Source organism: Doryrhamphus excisus, chromosome 11 (assembly GCF_030265055.1).
Source record: "Doryrhamphus excisus isolate RoL2022-K1 chromosome 11, RoL_Dexc_1.0, whole genome shotgun sequence".
In the NCBI taxonomy this organism is placed as follows: domain Eukaryota; kingdom Metazoa; phylum Chordata; class Actinopteri; order Syngnathiformes; family Syngnathidae; genus Doryrhamphus; species Doryrhamphus excisus.
Window position 1 is genome coordinate 16,575,378 of NC_080476.1, and position 16,268 is coordinate 16,591,645.

Here is a 16,268-nt window from a genome sequence, read left to right on the forward strand (position 1 = left end):
GGAGACTGAGCCACTGATCGCTTCTGGGACGTTACATACAGTTCTGTACAGTCATCAAAGTACACAATCAAACTTGACTCTAACTAATTAATGAACCACTTAGGTCCAGAAAAGCAAAAAATGTAGAAATACATCTTCGGTTTAGCTTAAGTGGTTAGCATGTCTTATACTTCACCGCAACATACTAATTATTAGCTCTGTATGACTCGGGATTTTACCTTTTCTGTTTACATTCTTGAAACCACCGCTGATTAAAGTGGAGAAAAGTGTGATGTCACATGACGCATTTTGGCACACTTGGAATTTTTACGGTTTGAACGTGAATTTTCGCCGTCCGCAAACGGCACAATGTACTTGATTCAGACCGGAGAAAGTAAACACAAGTGTGAACGCATGCTTAGCCTCTAGTTTAATGTGTTTTTGATCTTTTAAACAAAAAGATAATATTTTTATTGACAGAGGTGTTCCCCCTGCCTCCATGTTCTCTTCTTACAAGAGAAGGCTAACCCAATCCAAACTGGTAATAATGAACAATAATGGGAATTACTATACAGCGTTTGGCGGTGTTGTCAGAGGAAGGAGGAGGCGAGGGAGTTGATGCTGCACTTGGTGATCTCGGAGTTTTGTTCGTGGTTCTTGTGGATGCGGTAGAAGTGTTCGATGTAACTGGAGCGGCCCAGCAATTCCACAAAGTCCTCGTCGTGTGTGATAATAAGTAGCTGGAAGTTGCGCTGGTGGGAGCGGGTCTTGATAATTCTGTCCCAAAAAAGGAAAAGTGGCATTAGATGCAGTCTGAAAGCTCACCACTAGATGTTGATAAAGCCTTCATTTTGGGGGGGGGGGGGGGGGGGGGGGGGGGGGGGCAGGAGGTATGGCGGTAGTAGGCAACCTCAGGCACGTGGACTACTATTTGTGGCCTAAATCAGTACAAGTAGTCCTAATTAAAAAGGTGCCGTGTTTATGCACACCTGTGTCCAACACTTTTCTGACCGCTAAATGCGGTTAGAATGTTGTATTCTCGTGTTAAACGATGCCAGCGTTTCAGATAATGAGGTTTGTCATTTGGAAGTGAGTCACTTCCTTATATGGGCATGCCCAGGTACAAGCTTTAGGCCTCCTCCCTGCTCTGGGGTGTGTTACTGTCATGCCCAGAGGCAGGCCATTGACGGAATAAATTAAAACTAAGCGTTTTGGAAATCTAAGGATATATAGCTGGAATAGGTGAAGATTCTGGAAGATCTAGAAAACTTTGTGCATGTTAAATCATGTGTAGCTTTCATAATTAAAGAATGAATTCTGTAATATGAAAGCACACAAAACACAAAAAGTGTGTGTGCGTTTGTGTGTGTGTGTACTGACTCCACAAGGGCGTGTGCCAACGACTCAATGTTTTCTCTGTCAAGGTTGGTGGTGGGTTCATCCAGCGCCAGGATCCCACAATTTAGACAAAAGGTCTCCGCCAAGGCAAGACGGATAATGAGAGATGCCAGTACCTGCAAACACATAACCACAAAATGAAACAGACAGTAAACCCTAAGTGATAAGTGAATTTGATAAGTTAAACATGCAGTATCGGGGGAAAAAAGCTGCAAACCGCCATGTGGTGAGTGAAAAAACATACACGAGGTAAAAATGCCTAAAAACATACCTTTTGACCAGCACTGCATCGTCCCTTCATGTCCAAAGCCGCGTCTCCCTTCACCATAACAACTCGATAGTTGTAAACCCTTCGCTTTACTCCGGCAGAGGAGTTCTCGTCCACGTCCGAGCGGATTTCCACGTACTCAATGTCTGATGAGAGTGGAAGTGTGTTGTGAATAGATGAGAGTGAGGCATCGACACCACACAAAAGGCTCACGTACCTTTACCGCTGTAGGTACTGCGCCAAAGGTCTCTGATAATTTTATTGATTTCATCCATTTTCACACTGTGGAACTTCATGATGGCTCTGAAAAGTGTGTAGAGGCACTTAGTCAGCAACTCGTATTTACATATTTCTTTTAGCAGCAAATTATATAACTTTTTGTAGAAAATCCTAAAAAAAAGTCAGACTTGTCAGACACATTTCACATTTAGGACTATGGGAATTGATCTTGTTTTACAAGTGTGCTAGTTTCCAGTTTAAATTACCAGTACCTTTTACAAGTAAGCCCCAGAATATAATTGTAATTATTTTTGTACAAAAATCTACAAAGATTATGAAATCAAAGTTGATCTATTTTTTTTTAATTTCATTTATTATTATTAATTTATTTTACATTTTAATTGACGGTAATCCTATTCCAAAAAAGGAAATGGATCAAATCTGTGTCATATTGATAAACGGTAAACAAGTGGTGTGATAAGAGTGATAAAAACAACAAACTGGAGGTTGCTTTCCTGTTTAAGAAGTGTTTGATCAATAATCTGATGAGAGGCCATATTGCGGTCTGTAAACCTCCCTCTCCCCCGACACCCATATATGGCAAAAGAAGAGAACGGTAATAATGAAACCTGGGGGAAAAGGAGCTGAGTCACCCTGATCGATCTGCCTGACTTGCTGATATGACTGAAAGAAGTCAAGGCATACGTTTCCTCCAGCGAGTGGAGGTGACGTAGGTGTGACGATGCCTTTTTAAAGTAAAACAAAGCAAAAATTGCAGCATCAATCGCAAAAAAAGAGCCATCAGACCATAAAGTGGGATGTTGCTGTAAATAAGGGGTCTCAAACACGTGGCCCGCGGGCCAAATGTGGCCCGCAGGACACTACTTTGAGGCCCCCGCCTTGATATGAAAGTTTAACGCGCAAGTTTGATGTTAGTTTGGATGCTGTATGGTATCATGTACCCAGAAAAAAATTATTACGTTTGATTAATGTTCATGTTAAAGGTTAAATAACTGTTAATAGTTATCCTCCCTATCCGTGTGGAAGTGGTAAGTTTTGGGCTATTTAAGTTTAAAGGAAATAACTTGAAGGCTACCGTTTAGGTCGCTAGCTCTCTAGTTTGTGAGTTAGCATGTGTCTCAAGACCCTGCAGTTGCGCAATATGTTGTAAATAAAAAGAGTATAAATGTGACTATAGTCGTGTTTTGTCATGTCTACAGGGCTCTAATAATGCTTTGTTCATTTTAATCTGAAAAAAATAATTTGTCTACCCACCAACTTCTTTTTATTTGCCGTTTTATTATGATTATATTTATTTATTACGGATTGATTTTCTTTATTCTTGATTTGTTTATTTATTTTTCATCTTATTTTGTGATGTTGCATCATTTGAAGGATGAGCCAGCTCCAACCCACTTCAGGCTTTACCTGTGGTGGATCGTTCTCGTCCCTACTGACAGTTAAAAGCTTGGTTTCACAGTTCCAATATATTCGCACAATTTGTTTTTTTTTTTGGTTTTGCCACTAGTGTGACAAAACTGCGTCATGAGCGCCTCATCTGCTGTAAAGCACCCAAGACCTACTTTCTTGTAATCTTGATAATGTTGAAGAATCAGGTGACTCAACAAATGCGAACGAGGAGGAAAATATTGCTCTTTGCTGCGTCATTAGGATGGTCGGACAGCGATGCTCAATAATTTGCATCACATCGAGCGTGACTAAGGGTGGAATACCGCAGTTAAACGATCCAACATGTGTAAACAATTGAATTAGGGCTTTAGTTATGTAGAACTGCCCTGCAGAGGTGCTGGTTCTACGTGTCTAATGTTCTAGTTACCTTACGGATCGCAAATTCTGGACTGTAAGCCGGTACTTTATTCCTACATGCTTTGAACCCTGTGACATAAACAATGTGGCTAATTTAGTCCCATGATGCTTACGGTGCGAAATCAGAAAGAAATAGACGCCGATATCAAGTTTTAAAGTATTATGCAGAGGTCATACTACGACCTGACAAAACTTAAGTAAGTTTGATCACGTGTAGAATTATTACAGCTTTTGCTTGGACTGCTTGGCGCATTCAGGTGCGCTTAATAGTCCGTAATTTACCATAGTTACATAAAAAGAAGCAAATGACAGAAGTGCCATTCGGAATATCGTCATTTCGAATTCTAAATGTCATAGAACATAAAAATAAATCAACTGATTTTGTTATTTGCTGGGGCTGATTTGCACTTTACTTGTGTGCGTAGGCAACACACTCACTGATCGAGGGCCTTGTAGTAGAGATCCAGGTCTTTGATGACCAGCTCTGTTGTCCGCATTGTGATCATCTTGTTTTTGTACAGAGTGTCCGCTTTGTCGTACTGATCTTCCCGCAGCTCTTTTCTGAAAGTAATCCAATCCAAGTCACTTCGGTGAAAGTGTTATGTCAACTCCAAGCTAGGAGCTGAGATGCTTTGGCCCGGCTTACCTGTAATGCAGCAATTCCTCCTCAAATCCTTTCTGGCGACCGAGTGCAATGCTGCGGTTCTTCTTCAACTCTTCCAGCTTGGACTCGGCACTGCGTCGTTCTCTGTATGAGTGGACAAGAGGTGAGAATATTGAGATGATGGAAAAGTACTCGTTAATGCGACGAAAGACAGATGGGGTGCTTACTGGCGGAGCTGCATCACTTGCATGTTTCCCATGTCTTTGCAAAGGGACTCGCGCTTAGCCACGACATCTTTGAGCTCCTCCTCACGCTTCCTGAGTGTCAAGTTGTCCTGTAACCAGCGCTCCTGCACCTGTTAATATGATATAATATAGTGTATAGCAGGGGTCTCAAACACGCGGCCCGACACTAGTTTGAGGCCCCCCGCCTTGATATGAAAGTTTAATGTTAGTGCGGCCCGCGCAAGTTTGATATGGATGCTGTATGGTATCATGTACCCAGAAAAAATTATTACGTTTGATTAATGTTCATGTTAAAGGTTTAATAACCGTTAATAGTTATCCTCCCTATCCTTGTGGAAGTGGTAAGTTTTTGGCTATTTAAGTTTAAAGGAAATAACTTGAAGGCTACCGTTTAGGTCGCCGGCTCTCTAGTTTGCGAGTTAGCATGTGTCTCAAGACCCTGCAGTTGCGCAATATGTTGTAAATAAAAAGAGTATAAATGTGACTATAGTCGTGTTTTGTCATGTCTACAGGGCTCTAATAATGCTTTGTTCATTTTAATCTGAAAAAAATAATTTGTCTACCCACCAACTATATGTGGTTTCTTAAGTTTTTATTATTTGCAGTTTTATTATTATTATATTTATTTATTACTGATTGATTTTCTTTATTCTTGATTTGTTTATTTATTTTTCATCTTATTTTGTGCAGAAAAATAAAAATTAAGATAATTGAGAACAGTGGAATGTTTTATCAGAGCTTTTATTGTAGAAAATCGGAACCAAAGCACTGAAAAAGTTTGTATATTTTTCTGTTTAATAAATGCTTTTGTTTTTTTTTTGAAAACCTGATGCGGCCCAGCCTTGCCCAGACCCTAGCTCCAGTGGCCCCCACGTAAATTGAGTTTGAGACCCCTGGTGTATAGTAAAGTCTCCATTTGACAACTTCCCCAAATAAATATTATATAAAGAATTTACCTTTTGAGTGTCAATGTCCTGCCGGATATTTCCCATCTCTTTGTTAATCTTCTCCTTGTGTCTTTCAGCCTCGTGGAGATGTGTGTTGGTGTCTTGAAGCTCCGACTCCTTTTGCTGCAACAACACTTAATATGTTGGTTTGAGGTGCATGTTGACGATACTTGAGGATTAGTGTAAAAAGAGCAAGCAACTTACCTCTTTGTATTCATCTTTGCCTTCATCAAGGTAGATGCTGATGTCCCTTTCCAAGATGGTAATCGTCTTAACTTTCTCCTTGATGTCGTTGATCTGGCAGTGACAAAGCGGTAACAAGATCGAAAGTCAGCGAGGGAGAATAGCGTTGCCGCTGACTTTCAGTTTGTAGCACGAAGGTGCAGCATTCATTCACCTTCTCCTGCCCTTCTTCCTGCCTTTGTTTGTTGCGTTCCATCAGCTCCTGTTTCTCCTGTTGCATCTTATCCAGGGTGGACGACAACGGGAGAAGCTGTTCCTTTGCTTCCTGGTTGGGCGATGGAAAAAAAAAAAAAAAAACCATGACATTTCATTTCTCCCCCTCAAATTAATTTAGTGGTTACAAAGAAAGTACCCGGATGTCCCTGGTTAAGGCCTGAATCTCGGCGGTGAAATCAACACATAGATCCTCCAGCTGTTGCTGCTTCTGCATATCGCTGCTCAGCTGGAGTTTCTCTGCTCTGGTCTCATTCACGCAACTCTTCAGCACCTGAATCTGATCCTGCTGGTCTTGGATCAGCTTACGTTTCAGCTCCATCTTACTGGAAGCTGCGAGGAAACAAATGTCAAATGCAACTACAGACTCTCAGAAAAGTGTGCACACCCCTCATATTCCAGCACAACATTTCTTATTACAGAATATCTTCTCATAGGACAATACTTGATGATACTTTACAGTAGTTAGTGTAGTTTGTACAGCAGTAGAGCTGTCCCTTGTTTATCACAGTTAATTGGTACCAGACCCAACCGCAGTAAGTGAATTTCCATGAAGTAGGATTCAATATTCATTCATTCATTTTCTACCGCTTTTCCTCACGAGGGTCGCGGAGGGTACTGGAGCCTATCCCAGCTGTCTTCGGGCGAGAGGTGGGGTACACACGCTGGACTGGTCGCCAGCCAATCACAGGGCACATATAGACAAACAACCATTCACACTCACATTCATACCTATGGACAATTTGGCGTCGCCAATTAACCTAGCATGTTTTTGGAATGTGGGAGGAAACCGGAGTACCTGGAGAAAACCCACGCATGCACGGGTGAGAACATGCAAACTCCACACAGAGATGGCCAAGGGTGGAATTGAACTCGAGTCTCCTAGCTGTGAGGCCTGCGCGATAATCACTTGTCCACCATGCAGCCCCGGTACAATTCATTCATTCATTTTCTACCGTTTATCCTCACGAGGGTCGCGGGGTTGCTGGAGCCTATCCCAGCTGTCAGGTACACCCTGGACTGGTGGCCAGCCAATCACAGGGCACATAGAGACAAACAACCATTCACACTCACATTCATACCTATGGACAATTTGGCGTCGCCAATTAACCTAGCATGTTTTTGGAATGTGGGAGGAAACCGGAGTACCTGGAGAAAACCCACGCATGCACGGGGAGAGTGGGAGGGTGGGATTGAGGATTCAATATTATTAAACTAAATATTTTCATCGTTTTGACTTTCTAAATAGGTTTTGATATTATTACAGCCCTGTAGACATGAAATCACACCGCAATCACTTTTATACTCATATTATTCTTTGTTTACATCACTTTGCGCAGGCTACAGAATCACAGGAGGACTGCGGCCACTGCGAGCATAACAAACTATCAAGCTAACTAGTTAGCCTCTCCAATTTGCTTCTTCTATTCTAAAAGTGTGTAATTTGTCTTTCAGTATTTTTTGACTAGCAACGGCAATATTGCAAGTGATGACTGTATAATTTACTACCACTAAAAAATGGCACATGCATTATTGTTGAAAAGCAGATGGCAACAAGTGAGCACCAATATAATTGTATCTTCAAACATGTTGCCAGCAGCATTGTGGACTGGGAAAGAGCAGGAGCGAACACATGATCTTACTAGTGTCTAACTTCAGCTGAGTCTCCTGCTTCTCCTGGCTGACTTGCTGGATGGTTCTGGTCAGGTCTACTCCCTGGAGTTTGGCGGCATTCTGAGCTATTTTCCTCTCCACTTCCTTGAGGTCCATCTGAGTAGAAAGAGAGGACAGCGGGTCAGCGCTTCATTGAGGTCTGATGGTGGGTCCAGCTGAGAACCACTGGACAACAGCACTATGTACCAGGAATCTGTCCATGAGAGAGATGTCTTGCAAACAAGCTTTGGCAGTTTCCTCCTCTGATGTCAGCGTCGCGAGTAGAGTCTCCTGCTCCTCTGCATCACCTTTTAACCTCTCGATGTCTCTGTTCACACTCTGCAGACGATTTCTCAGCTCAGGCAACTCCTTCTCTTGCAACTGTACGATTGACAACCTGTAAGGGACGGGTAAAACAAGAAAGGTTATACTTGAGAAGACTGTTTGCATCATGAATTAGATGTACTGTGGCGCACAGCATACAGTAGATATGTGATTGTTAGAATCTCATTTCATTACTGAGTGATGTTTCTAAGATTTTGACACTTGCAGCAAGTGTGTGCAACCAATAATTTTGAAGTTAAGATGATTCAACAGTAATCAGAGTATCTGGAATAAACAGAAGATAAAAAGGTTGTGATACCTGACAGGTCTCAGGGTCATCACTTCATCTCTCCTCCTCTCCTTCCTCTTCAGGTCCTGTTCGGTGTTTTTCAGCATATCTGGAACCAGGCGCAGTTTGGACTGCATGTCGCTGATCACGTCCTGCAGGTCCGTCTCCGAGGGAAAGGTGCGCTGGCACACGGGGCAGCAGGGCTCCGTCTCTTCAGTCAGCTGGCTGATGAACTGGGTGTACACAGCAGTGGCTCCGGCTAGCATAGCTGGAAGAGGAGAGAGGAGAAAGAGAAAACATATCTCAGTTTCTCTATTCTGTGGTGCTCTAACCTGTGGTGCGCTAACCTCTTTGTTTGGAGATCTTTTCCAGGTCTTCCTGCACTTTACACAAGTCTTGCTCCAGATCCCGACTGCCGCACACATCAAAGAACTTTTCTTCATCAGTCGTCAACTGCTTCTCCTTCTTACGCAGTTCGGCGGCTATGTGGCTTTTATTCTGCTCGTTTGACGCCAGGTCTTTACTGAAAATATTCAAATCAAAACAGCATTGTCAAGAATAATGACAAGCCTTTGATGAAAGCATTTATCAAATCACACACTTAAGTTTAGCCAGTTTGTCCCTGGTGCTGTTTATTTCCTTGGACTTGGTGTAGAGCCAGTCTTCCAGCTCTCTTAAGTTGGGGAAATGGCCCAACAATGACACCAGATCGTTGCTGTGACGTGACTTGATCTTCCGTACCTGCTCCTCTTTTTCTTTCTGCCAAGACAAAAAATTAAATGTCAGGTGAAACGAGACAGAAGACATGTGGATTAATGCCAGTATGACAACCTTATCCTTTGTCAACATGTCCATCTGTGTGCGTGCGGTGGTGTGTATGTTGAGCAAGCCCATCTCCTGATCCAGCTGCCTCAGTGCACGGTCCATTTCAGCCTTTTCTCTCTGGAGCTCCACAATCTCAGCCTTTAACTCTTCTACATTTGACATCTGCAGGGCACTTTGAAGCTCACGCTCCTAGAAAAAAAAAAAAAAAAAAGGTAATAGTCTACGGCAGTGTTTTTCAACCTTTTTTGAGCCACGGCACATTTTTTTACATTGGAAAACATCACTAAGTCTACAGGAGGAACGAGCTAGGTGTTGCCACACGGACGGATATTACATTGCTCTGCCAGTCTTTACACCACAGACACTCCACAGTAGCCACGTTTTTACATCACCACTTTTTCTCTTTCCGAATGACCTTTCGGGAAACAATGGTATCCATAGAAAGGAATATTCCAATCTCTTGTCTACATGCGTCGCTATAATCAACCAGAATAGTCAATGGGGCATGCCCAGTAAAGCGTAAACACCAACATCACGTGATACCGACTTCCCCGAGTTGTTCTTTCACTTGTTGGAATAACTCCGTATTGCCAGTTTTTCGTTTGTCCAGTCTTGAAATTTAGTTTGAATCAAAAACAAACTTTGCTTAGTCCAGTGCCGATTGCTGGCCTCCATTTTTAAAACTGAAGAACGTCTGGATCTGCGTGTTACGTCATTTCTGAGCATGCGATATGATAAATTTAACCAGGAAAGGATCAAATTCAAGCTTGCTAATATTTTATAATTCAACTCGGTACATGTTTTATATAGAAATATATTTTCTTTCGACTCATGGACTTGTTAATAGCGTATAGACGGGTTTAGATTCTGTTCCACAGATGGCGCTAATGCACACGAAAGCTGCTTACCAACCGCCAATAAAGCACAGAAGAAAAAAAAACTCACCCTCACAACTTTCCGTTTGACCAGCTGCAAGATACCTCAATCGGATTGGGGATATTCCACCCCAGTTAATCCGATTATATATTCATTCGGATTGGCACTATTCTTTCGGAATGAGGCGTATACAAAGGTTACATTCTTTCCGTTTGAGCTAATAAACCAAATGCAATTGGAATATTTGGGTCCACGTATACGTGGATATTGCCATAATATTTGCAAATGATGATTAATAAATGTTAATTATAAAAAGTGATATTCGATAATTTCTCACGGCACACCTGACAATTTCTCAAGGCACACTAGTGTGCCGGGGCACAGTGGTTGAAAATCACTGGTCTACGGCATGTTCTAAGGTTCAATACACATAACACCTGTACGCTCACCGCTTTCGCCAGATCGTTTTCCAGCTCCTGCATTCTATCAGATGAACCTTCCAGTCTCTGCAGCTCAGCGCGTGTATTTCGGAGATCTTGCTGCTTTTTTCCCTGCAGGTCTCTCTTAAGTTCAACAGTCCTCTCCAGACCAGTCTTCTTGTGTCTGATTTCATCAATGGACTGTTGTTTCTGTTGCTCCTTTTCTTGTAGGTCTGCCTGGGGGGGAAAGGAGTGACGACACGATGAGGAAGACAATGACAATATAGTACAACTTTAGACTTACGTTAAAATAGGATCTCTTTGAGAGGAATGGTGTGACTGAGTATTTCTTACCAAAACCTGAGCCAATGTCTTCTTTTCCTGCTCCAGTCTCTGTGTAGCATGACGATGAAAGCTCTCCACCTGAAGAGCCGTAAAGGGCGGCCTGTCGTAGCCTTCCACCTCTAGTTGTGACGACAACAAGCGGACCTGCAATTTAAAGAAGCAGTTTAGAACAGGGGTCTCAAACACGCGGACACTAGTTTGAGGCCCCCGCCTTGATATGAAAGTTTAATGTTAGTGCGGCCCGCGCAAGTTTGATATGGATGCTGTATGGTATCATGTACCCAGAAAAAATTATTACATTTGATTAATGTTCATGTTAAAGGTTAAATAACTGTTAATAGTTATCCTCCCTATCCATGTGGAAGTGGTAAGTTTTTGGCTATTTAAGTTGAAAGGAAATAACTTGAAGGCTACCGTTTAGGTCGCTAGCTCTCTAGTTTGCGAGTTAGCATGTGTCTCAAGACCCTGCAGTTGCGCAATATGTTGCAAATAAAAAGAGTATAAATGTGACTATAGTCGTGTTTTGTCATGTCTACAGGGCTCTAATAATGCTTTGTTCATTTTAATCTGAAAAAAATAATTTGTCTACCCACCAACTATATGTGGTTTCTTATGTTTTTATTATTTGCCGTTTTTTTATTATTATTATTATATTTATTTATTACTGATTGATTGATTCTCTTTATCCTTGATTTGTTTATTATTTTTTTTAATGATAATCTCGTACTCACCTGAGTGTCACGGTTCTTGATGTTTTGGGTGTGGCGGTCAGCCTCGAGTTGGAGACGTCCTGGGAAGTCAAGATAACATATCTTACCCATGGTGACTTTCCCTTCTTATTATTGTGCATAAAAATGTAAATGTGTGTTCTCTGTAGGCGTGACCGTGTACCTTGTTCTACCAGGAGGTCGGCTTTGACCCTGTTGAGTCTCTGACACTCCCTGCCTGCTCGATCGAGTTCCTTCTGACAGTCAGTCAGCCTCCGTTCCTTCTCCCTCACTGTTCTCTGGTGGTTCTGGTACAGCTCCTGCAGTTGGTCGGTCGAACCCTGGAACACCTGCAAGCAAACGTGAAGAAGCTCCGTCATACATATGACTTTATTGACTGTTACGGTACGTGATTAAAAAAAAAAAAAAAACTATATTAGGAAAGCAGGAAGTGAACAAATGTAACAGTTACTGATTGTAAAAGTACCAGATGGAGGGGTAGGATTTAATAAGCTTTGCTTCTTCCTACTGCTTTTGGACATGTGGAACTGTGAACTGATTATGTGATGCATTCAATTGTAATCTGATGAAATAAAACCATTACCATTAAAAATATCATATATTTTAAATATGGTAAATTACTGTATGGCAAGTTTCACACCAACAGCTAAGTAGTGCAAACCAACACCTGCTGCTGAATGCTGACTACTCGTATTTCCTCAAATGCAGCTACTGCCATCTTGTGGAGTTAAAAACACACACACACAGTCGCTGTCTTAATTTTAATGCAACGCAACTGAAACCCCAATGTTCAAATTCAACACGTTCTACCTGTTCCATTGTTTCCTCCAGGTCCTTGTTGTCCTCCTCCATTTGTTTCTTCCTGCTATCCAAAGCCTTGATATCATTGTCCAGCTTCATCACTTTGCCCAGTTTTAAGTCGATGTCCAACAGTCCATTCTGAAAAAAAATAAATATAAGTACATTTTGGCCTAATGATTGACTTGTTCCCTAGCATAATGACGTCAGGTAGCAATCACGTTTCACACCTCCAGTGGATCAATTTGTCTCTCTATCAGCTGGATGTTATCCTTGGAGGCGATCATCTGAGCCTCCTTGTTGGCGACAATCTCTCTAATCTGCTGGGCTTTCTCCTTGTTCTGCTTCAGGAATCGTAACTCCACCTGGCACTCTCTCACCGTGTTGTTGTGCTTGAGACGGAGCTGACGCATTGTTTCCAGAGCTTTGATATACCTGAGGGAGAGAGCAGGAGAAATACACATTTACTGCCAGTGTGACGCGTTAGGGCGGGGAAAAAAAAAAAAAAAGGAAAATGAGTTGACTTTACTTTGTTGCAGCAAAGATAGAATCAAATTTTTCTTTGAGCGCCTTGCCGTCGCTAAGTGGCCAGTTGGACTCCTCTTGGTGGCAGAAGATGACATGATTCAACACAGGCTTAGACACACCGAGCGCAGAAATCATTTCCCGATCCATGTCTGCACATTTATTTGACATGCTCACTCTCTCACCATCCCTACATAAATACATGAGCGGGGATTTAAATTAAGTTTTTCAATACTCCAAAGAATTAAGAGAGAGGGTTGAAAACTTACTTTATTCTAGTGATGACCTGCTCTAGGCTTTTGAAGGAGTAGTTCTTGGCTTTCTGGGTGCAGGACATGGAACGTTGGATGGTGACTTTTTCTCCATTGACGTCGGAGAATAAAAGTTTGATCTGTGCTCGCACATCGGTTTCATGGGCATCCTGGAATCAAAAAGCTCACATTAATTTAACTTTAATTTAATTTTTGATGCACATACATGTGGGTGAAGTATGGTCGTGGGTATTTACCTTTGGATCATGGACAAAAGCACCTCCTTTAGAACCTGGGGGAAGTTCTCCTGAGGTTGCGTACTTAAGGCACTCGATAATGGTCTGAAAAAAACAAATCAGAGTGTCCATAAAGTGTCTTTGCAATTTAACAAATGTATTGCAAAGGCAAAATTTACACACACATTTGTGGAAATGATACCAAATAAATCATTTTGTCATGTCTAAAGATCTGCTAAATTATTAATATTTGCATAGAACAAGACTTTGTTATTTATAAAAAATATACAAATGCTACAGTAGCATTAAAAAGCTACAGGTCTGTTCAATCTGACAGGTGGTTGTTGACCTCTGTTGTTCGTGTACCGTTTTGCCAGCTCCGTTGGGTCCCACCAAGACCGTGAGAGGAGTGACGAACGAGATTACTTGCTTGTCTTTGTCCTCGATCCCAAAGCTCCGCACCCCGAGGATGCTCATCTTCTCAATTTTTGACATTTTTGCTTCCTGCCAGAGATGACACAACAAAAAACACAAACCTCTGAGTAGGAATTTAGGACTAAATAACAACTTAACAGCTGTAAAGTGGAAACCTTGCAAATACGGTGGGTACACCACAAGTTGCTGTGATTCATGCAGTGTGTGTATAAAGGTCTCTCATTTGGGGTATCCAAAATCTACGGACATATGACCCCAAGATCCACAGGGGTCCCCAAGGTAATTCAAGGGGGTGCATTCGCTACAAATGCGCAAAGGGTGCGTATTGGTATTGACAGCGCACAGCAGAATAAGAGAATGAAATGGCAACTCAAGTTTTCAACCAGGGTTGGGCGGTGTGGACCATACCATACAGCAGGGGTCTCAAACACGCGGCCCGCGGGCCAAATGTGGCCCGCAGGACACTAGTTTGAGGCCCCCGCCTTGATATGAAAGTTTAATGTTAGTGCGGCCCGCGCAAGTTTGATATGGATGCTGTATGGTATCATGTACCCAGAAAAAATTATTACGTTTGATTCATGTTCATGTTAAAGGTTTAATAACTGTTAATAGTTATCCTCCCTATCCGTGTGGAAGTGGTAAGTTTTTGGCTATTTGAGTTTAAAGGAAATAACTTGAAGGCTACCGTTTAGGTCGCTAGCTCTCTAGTTTGCGAGTGAGCATGTGTCTCAAGACCTTTTATTCTTGATTTGTTTATTTTTCATCTTATTTTGTGCAGAAAAAGTAAGATATTTGAGAACAGTGGAATGTTTTATCAGAGCTTTTTTGTAGAAAATCGGAACCAAAGCACTGAAAAAGTTTGTATATTTTTCTGTTTTTAATAAATGCGTTTATTTTGGGGGTGGCGGGGGACCTGATGCGGCCCAGCCTTGCCCAGACCTTAGCTCCAGTGGCCCCCATGTAAATTGAGTTTGAGACCCCTGCCATACAGGATATCACGATATGACAGTATACAATTTTAATGCAACCAAATCTTGTATAAAAAGCTACAAACCTGAAGCCATATAATGAAATACATATGTCTCAAATTATCAGGCACATGTATTTATTGGTAACAAACTGGCTAACCACACAAGCTAACTCCTGCTAGCTTCCGTTCACAGCCAACTTTCCCCGGCGTTTATCCCCATTTCAACCTGTGTAGGTCGGGAGGGTGTTTATGATGATTTTATGCCACGGTTGGGTGGTCTGCCAAGTAAATACTTCCACACACGAACGTTACTTCTCTTCACCATGACAGCATTTTGATTCATCTTAGAATTGTCTTATCACTGGAAGAATCGATACCGGTATATAAAATATATCGCCCAACCCTACAGACAACTAACATTCCTTGATAGTTTGTCGACAATGTGGATGTTTTATGCGATGCGATATAATGGAATAAATACTTGACTACTCATGAAGGAAAACTTATGAGGCTGACTCTCGTCGCTAGACCAAAGCTAGCTAGCATTGACAAACGTACCAAGCTAGCTACAATGAATAACAATGATACAACACATTTGCGACTAAAAATCCCATTTATGTCACAACAATACACTTACCTTTATGGTTTACTGCGGTTGCGCACTTCGGATTTAACGCTGCTTTTCGCGCTGCACGGGGGACGTGACGTCACTACCTGAGAAAACGGACTTCCGGGATATAGGAAGCAGAAAAACAGCACATAGATCGGGTACCGCAGATCTTAATGGCATATTCTCTTTGGTGGTTGAGCAGTGCTCTTCTAACAGTATTTCTAACGCCAGATATTGAAAAATTAACGCAATCACATTAAACGCTCTTTGGGCGATTTATGCAGTAATAACGTGCTGTCAGGCGAGTCAGGTGATGAAAAACAAGAAAAAGAGTAATTATAACATATAAATATACTCACCAAAAGGCGAGCAGACTTTTACAACTAACATAACAAGTACCATAACTTTTCCTGGAGAAGGATAGGACACATTCACTTCGTATACAGCAGGGGTCTCAATCACGCAGCCCGCGGGCCAAATGTGGCCCGCAGGACACTAGTTTGAGGCCCCCGCCTTCATATGAAAGTTTAATGTTAGTTAACAAGTTTGATATGGATGCTGTATGGTATCATGTACCCAGAAAAAAGTATTACGTTTGATTAATGTTCATGTTAAAGGTTAAATAACTGTTAATAGTTATCCTCCCTATCCGTGTGGAAGTGGTAAGTTTTTGGCTATTTAAGGAAGTAAGGAAATAACTTGAAGGCTACCGTTTAGGTCGCTAGCTGTCTAGTTTGCGAGTTAGCATGTGTCTCAAGACCCTGCAGTTGCGCAATATGTTGTAAATAAAAAGAGTATAAATGTGATTATAGTCGTGTTTTGTCATGTCTACAGGGCTCTAATAATGCTTTGTTCATTTTAATCTGAAAAAAATAATTTGTCTACCCACCAACTATATGTGGTTCCTTAAGTTTTTATTATTTGCCGTTTTATTATTATTATATTTATTTATTTATTACTGATTGATTGATTTTTTTTTAATTCTTGATCTGTTTATTTATTTTTCATCTTATTTTGTGTAGAAAAAAAAAATTAAGATAT

The 16,268-nt window shown here is 41.5% G+C and overlaps 1 protein-coding gene across 1 annotated transcript; it reads right to left on the reverse strand.

The window, feature by feature from the left end:
- Positions 1 to 396: 396 nt before the first annotated feature.
- Positions 397 to 15,374, reverse strand: rad50 (RAD50 homolog, double strand break repair protein). The gene is made up of 28 exons (XM_058087959.1): positions 15,255 to 15,374; positions 13,579 to 13,716; positions 13,234 to 13,317; positions 12,995 to 13,146; positions 12,730 to 12,915; positions 12,431 to 12,635; positions 12,213 to 12,341; positions 11,566 to 11,731; positions 11,406 to 11,464; positions 10,684 to 10,818; positions 10,360 to 10,566; positions 9,041 to 9,223; positions 8,811 to 8,968; positions 8,557 to 8,732; positions 8,240 to 8,477; positions 7,804 to 7,993; positions 7,587 to 7,713; positions 6,083 to 6,276; positions 5,885 to 5,995; positions 5,692 to 5,784; positions 5,497 to 5,610; positions 4,523 to 4,650; positions 4,338 to 4,439; positions 4,130 to 4,252; positions 1,863 to 1,948; positions 1,649 to 1,791; positions 1,360 to 1,493; positions 397 to 756 (listed from the first exon to the last, which is right to left on the reverse strand). The coding sequence occupies exons 2-28, from the start codon at positions 13,705 to 13,707 to the stop codon at positions 570 to 572; spliced, it is 3,939 nt and encodes a 1,312-aa protein (XP_057943942.1). The 5' UTR covers positions 13,708 to 13,716; positions 15,255 to 15,374; the 3' UTR covers positions 397 to 569.
- Between the last annotated feature and the right edge of the window lie 894 nt (positions 15,375 to 16,268).

What these genes read in the sequence shown, in the direction of transcription:
- rad50 (XM_058087959.1), bottom strand. Translation starts at nt 13,707, where the DNA reads ATGTCAAAAATTGAGAAGATGAGCATCCTCGGGGTGCGGAGCTTTGGG. An exon ending in CAGTACCTACAGCGGTAAAG is followed by an intron (nt 1,792 to 1,862) that starts GTACGTGAGCCT and finishes CACTCTCATCAG; the next exon opens with ACATTGAGTACGTGGAAATC. An exon ending in TTGGCACACGCCCTTGTGGA is followed by an intron (nt 757 to 1,359) that starts GTCAGTACACAC and finishes TTTTTGGGACAG; the next exon opens with AATTATCAAGACCCGCTCCC.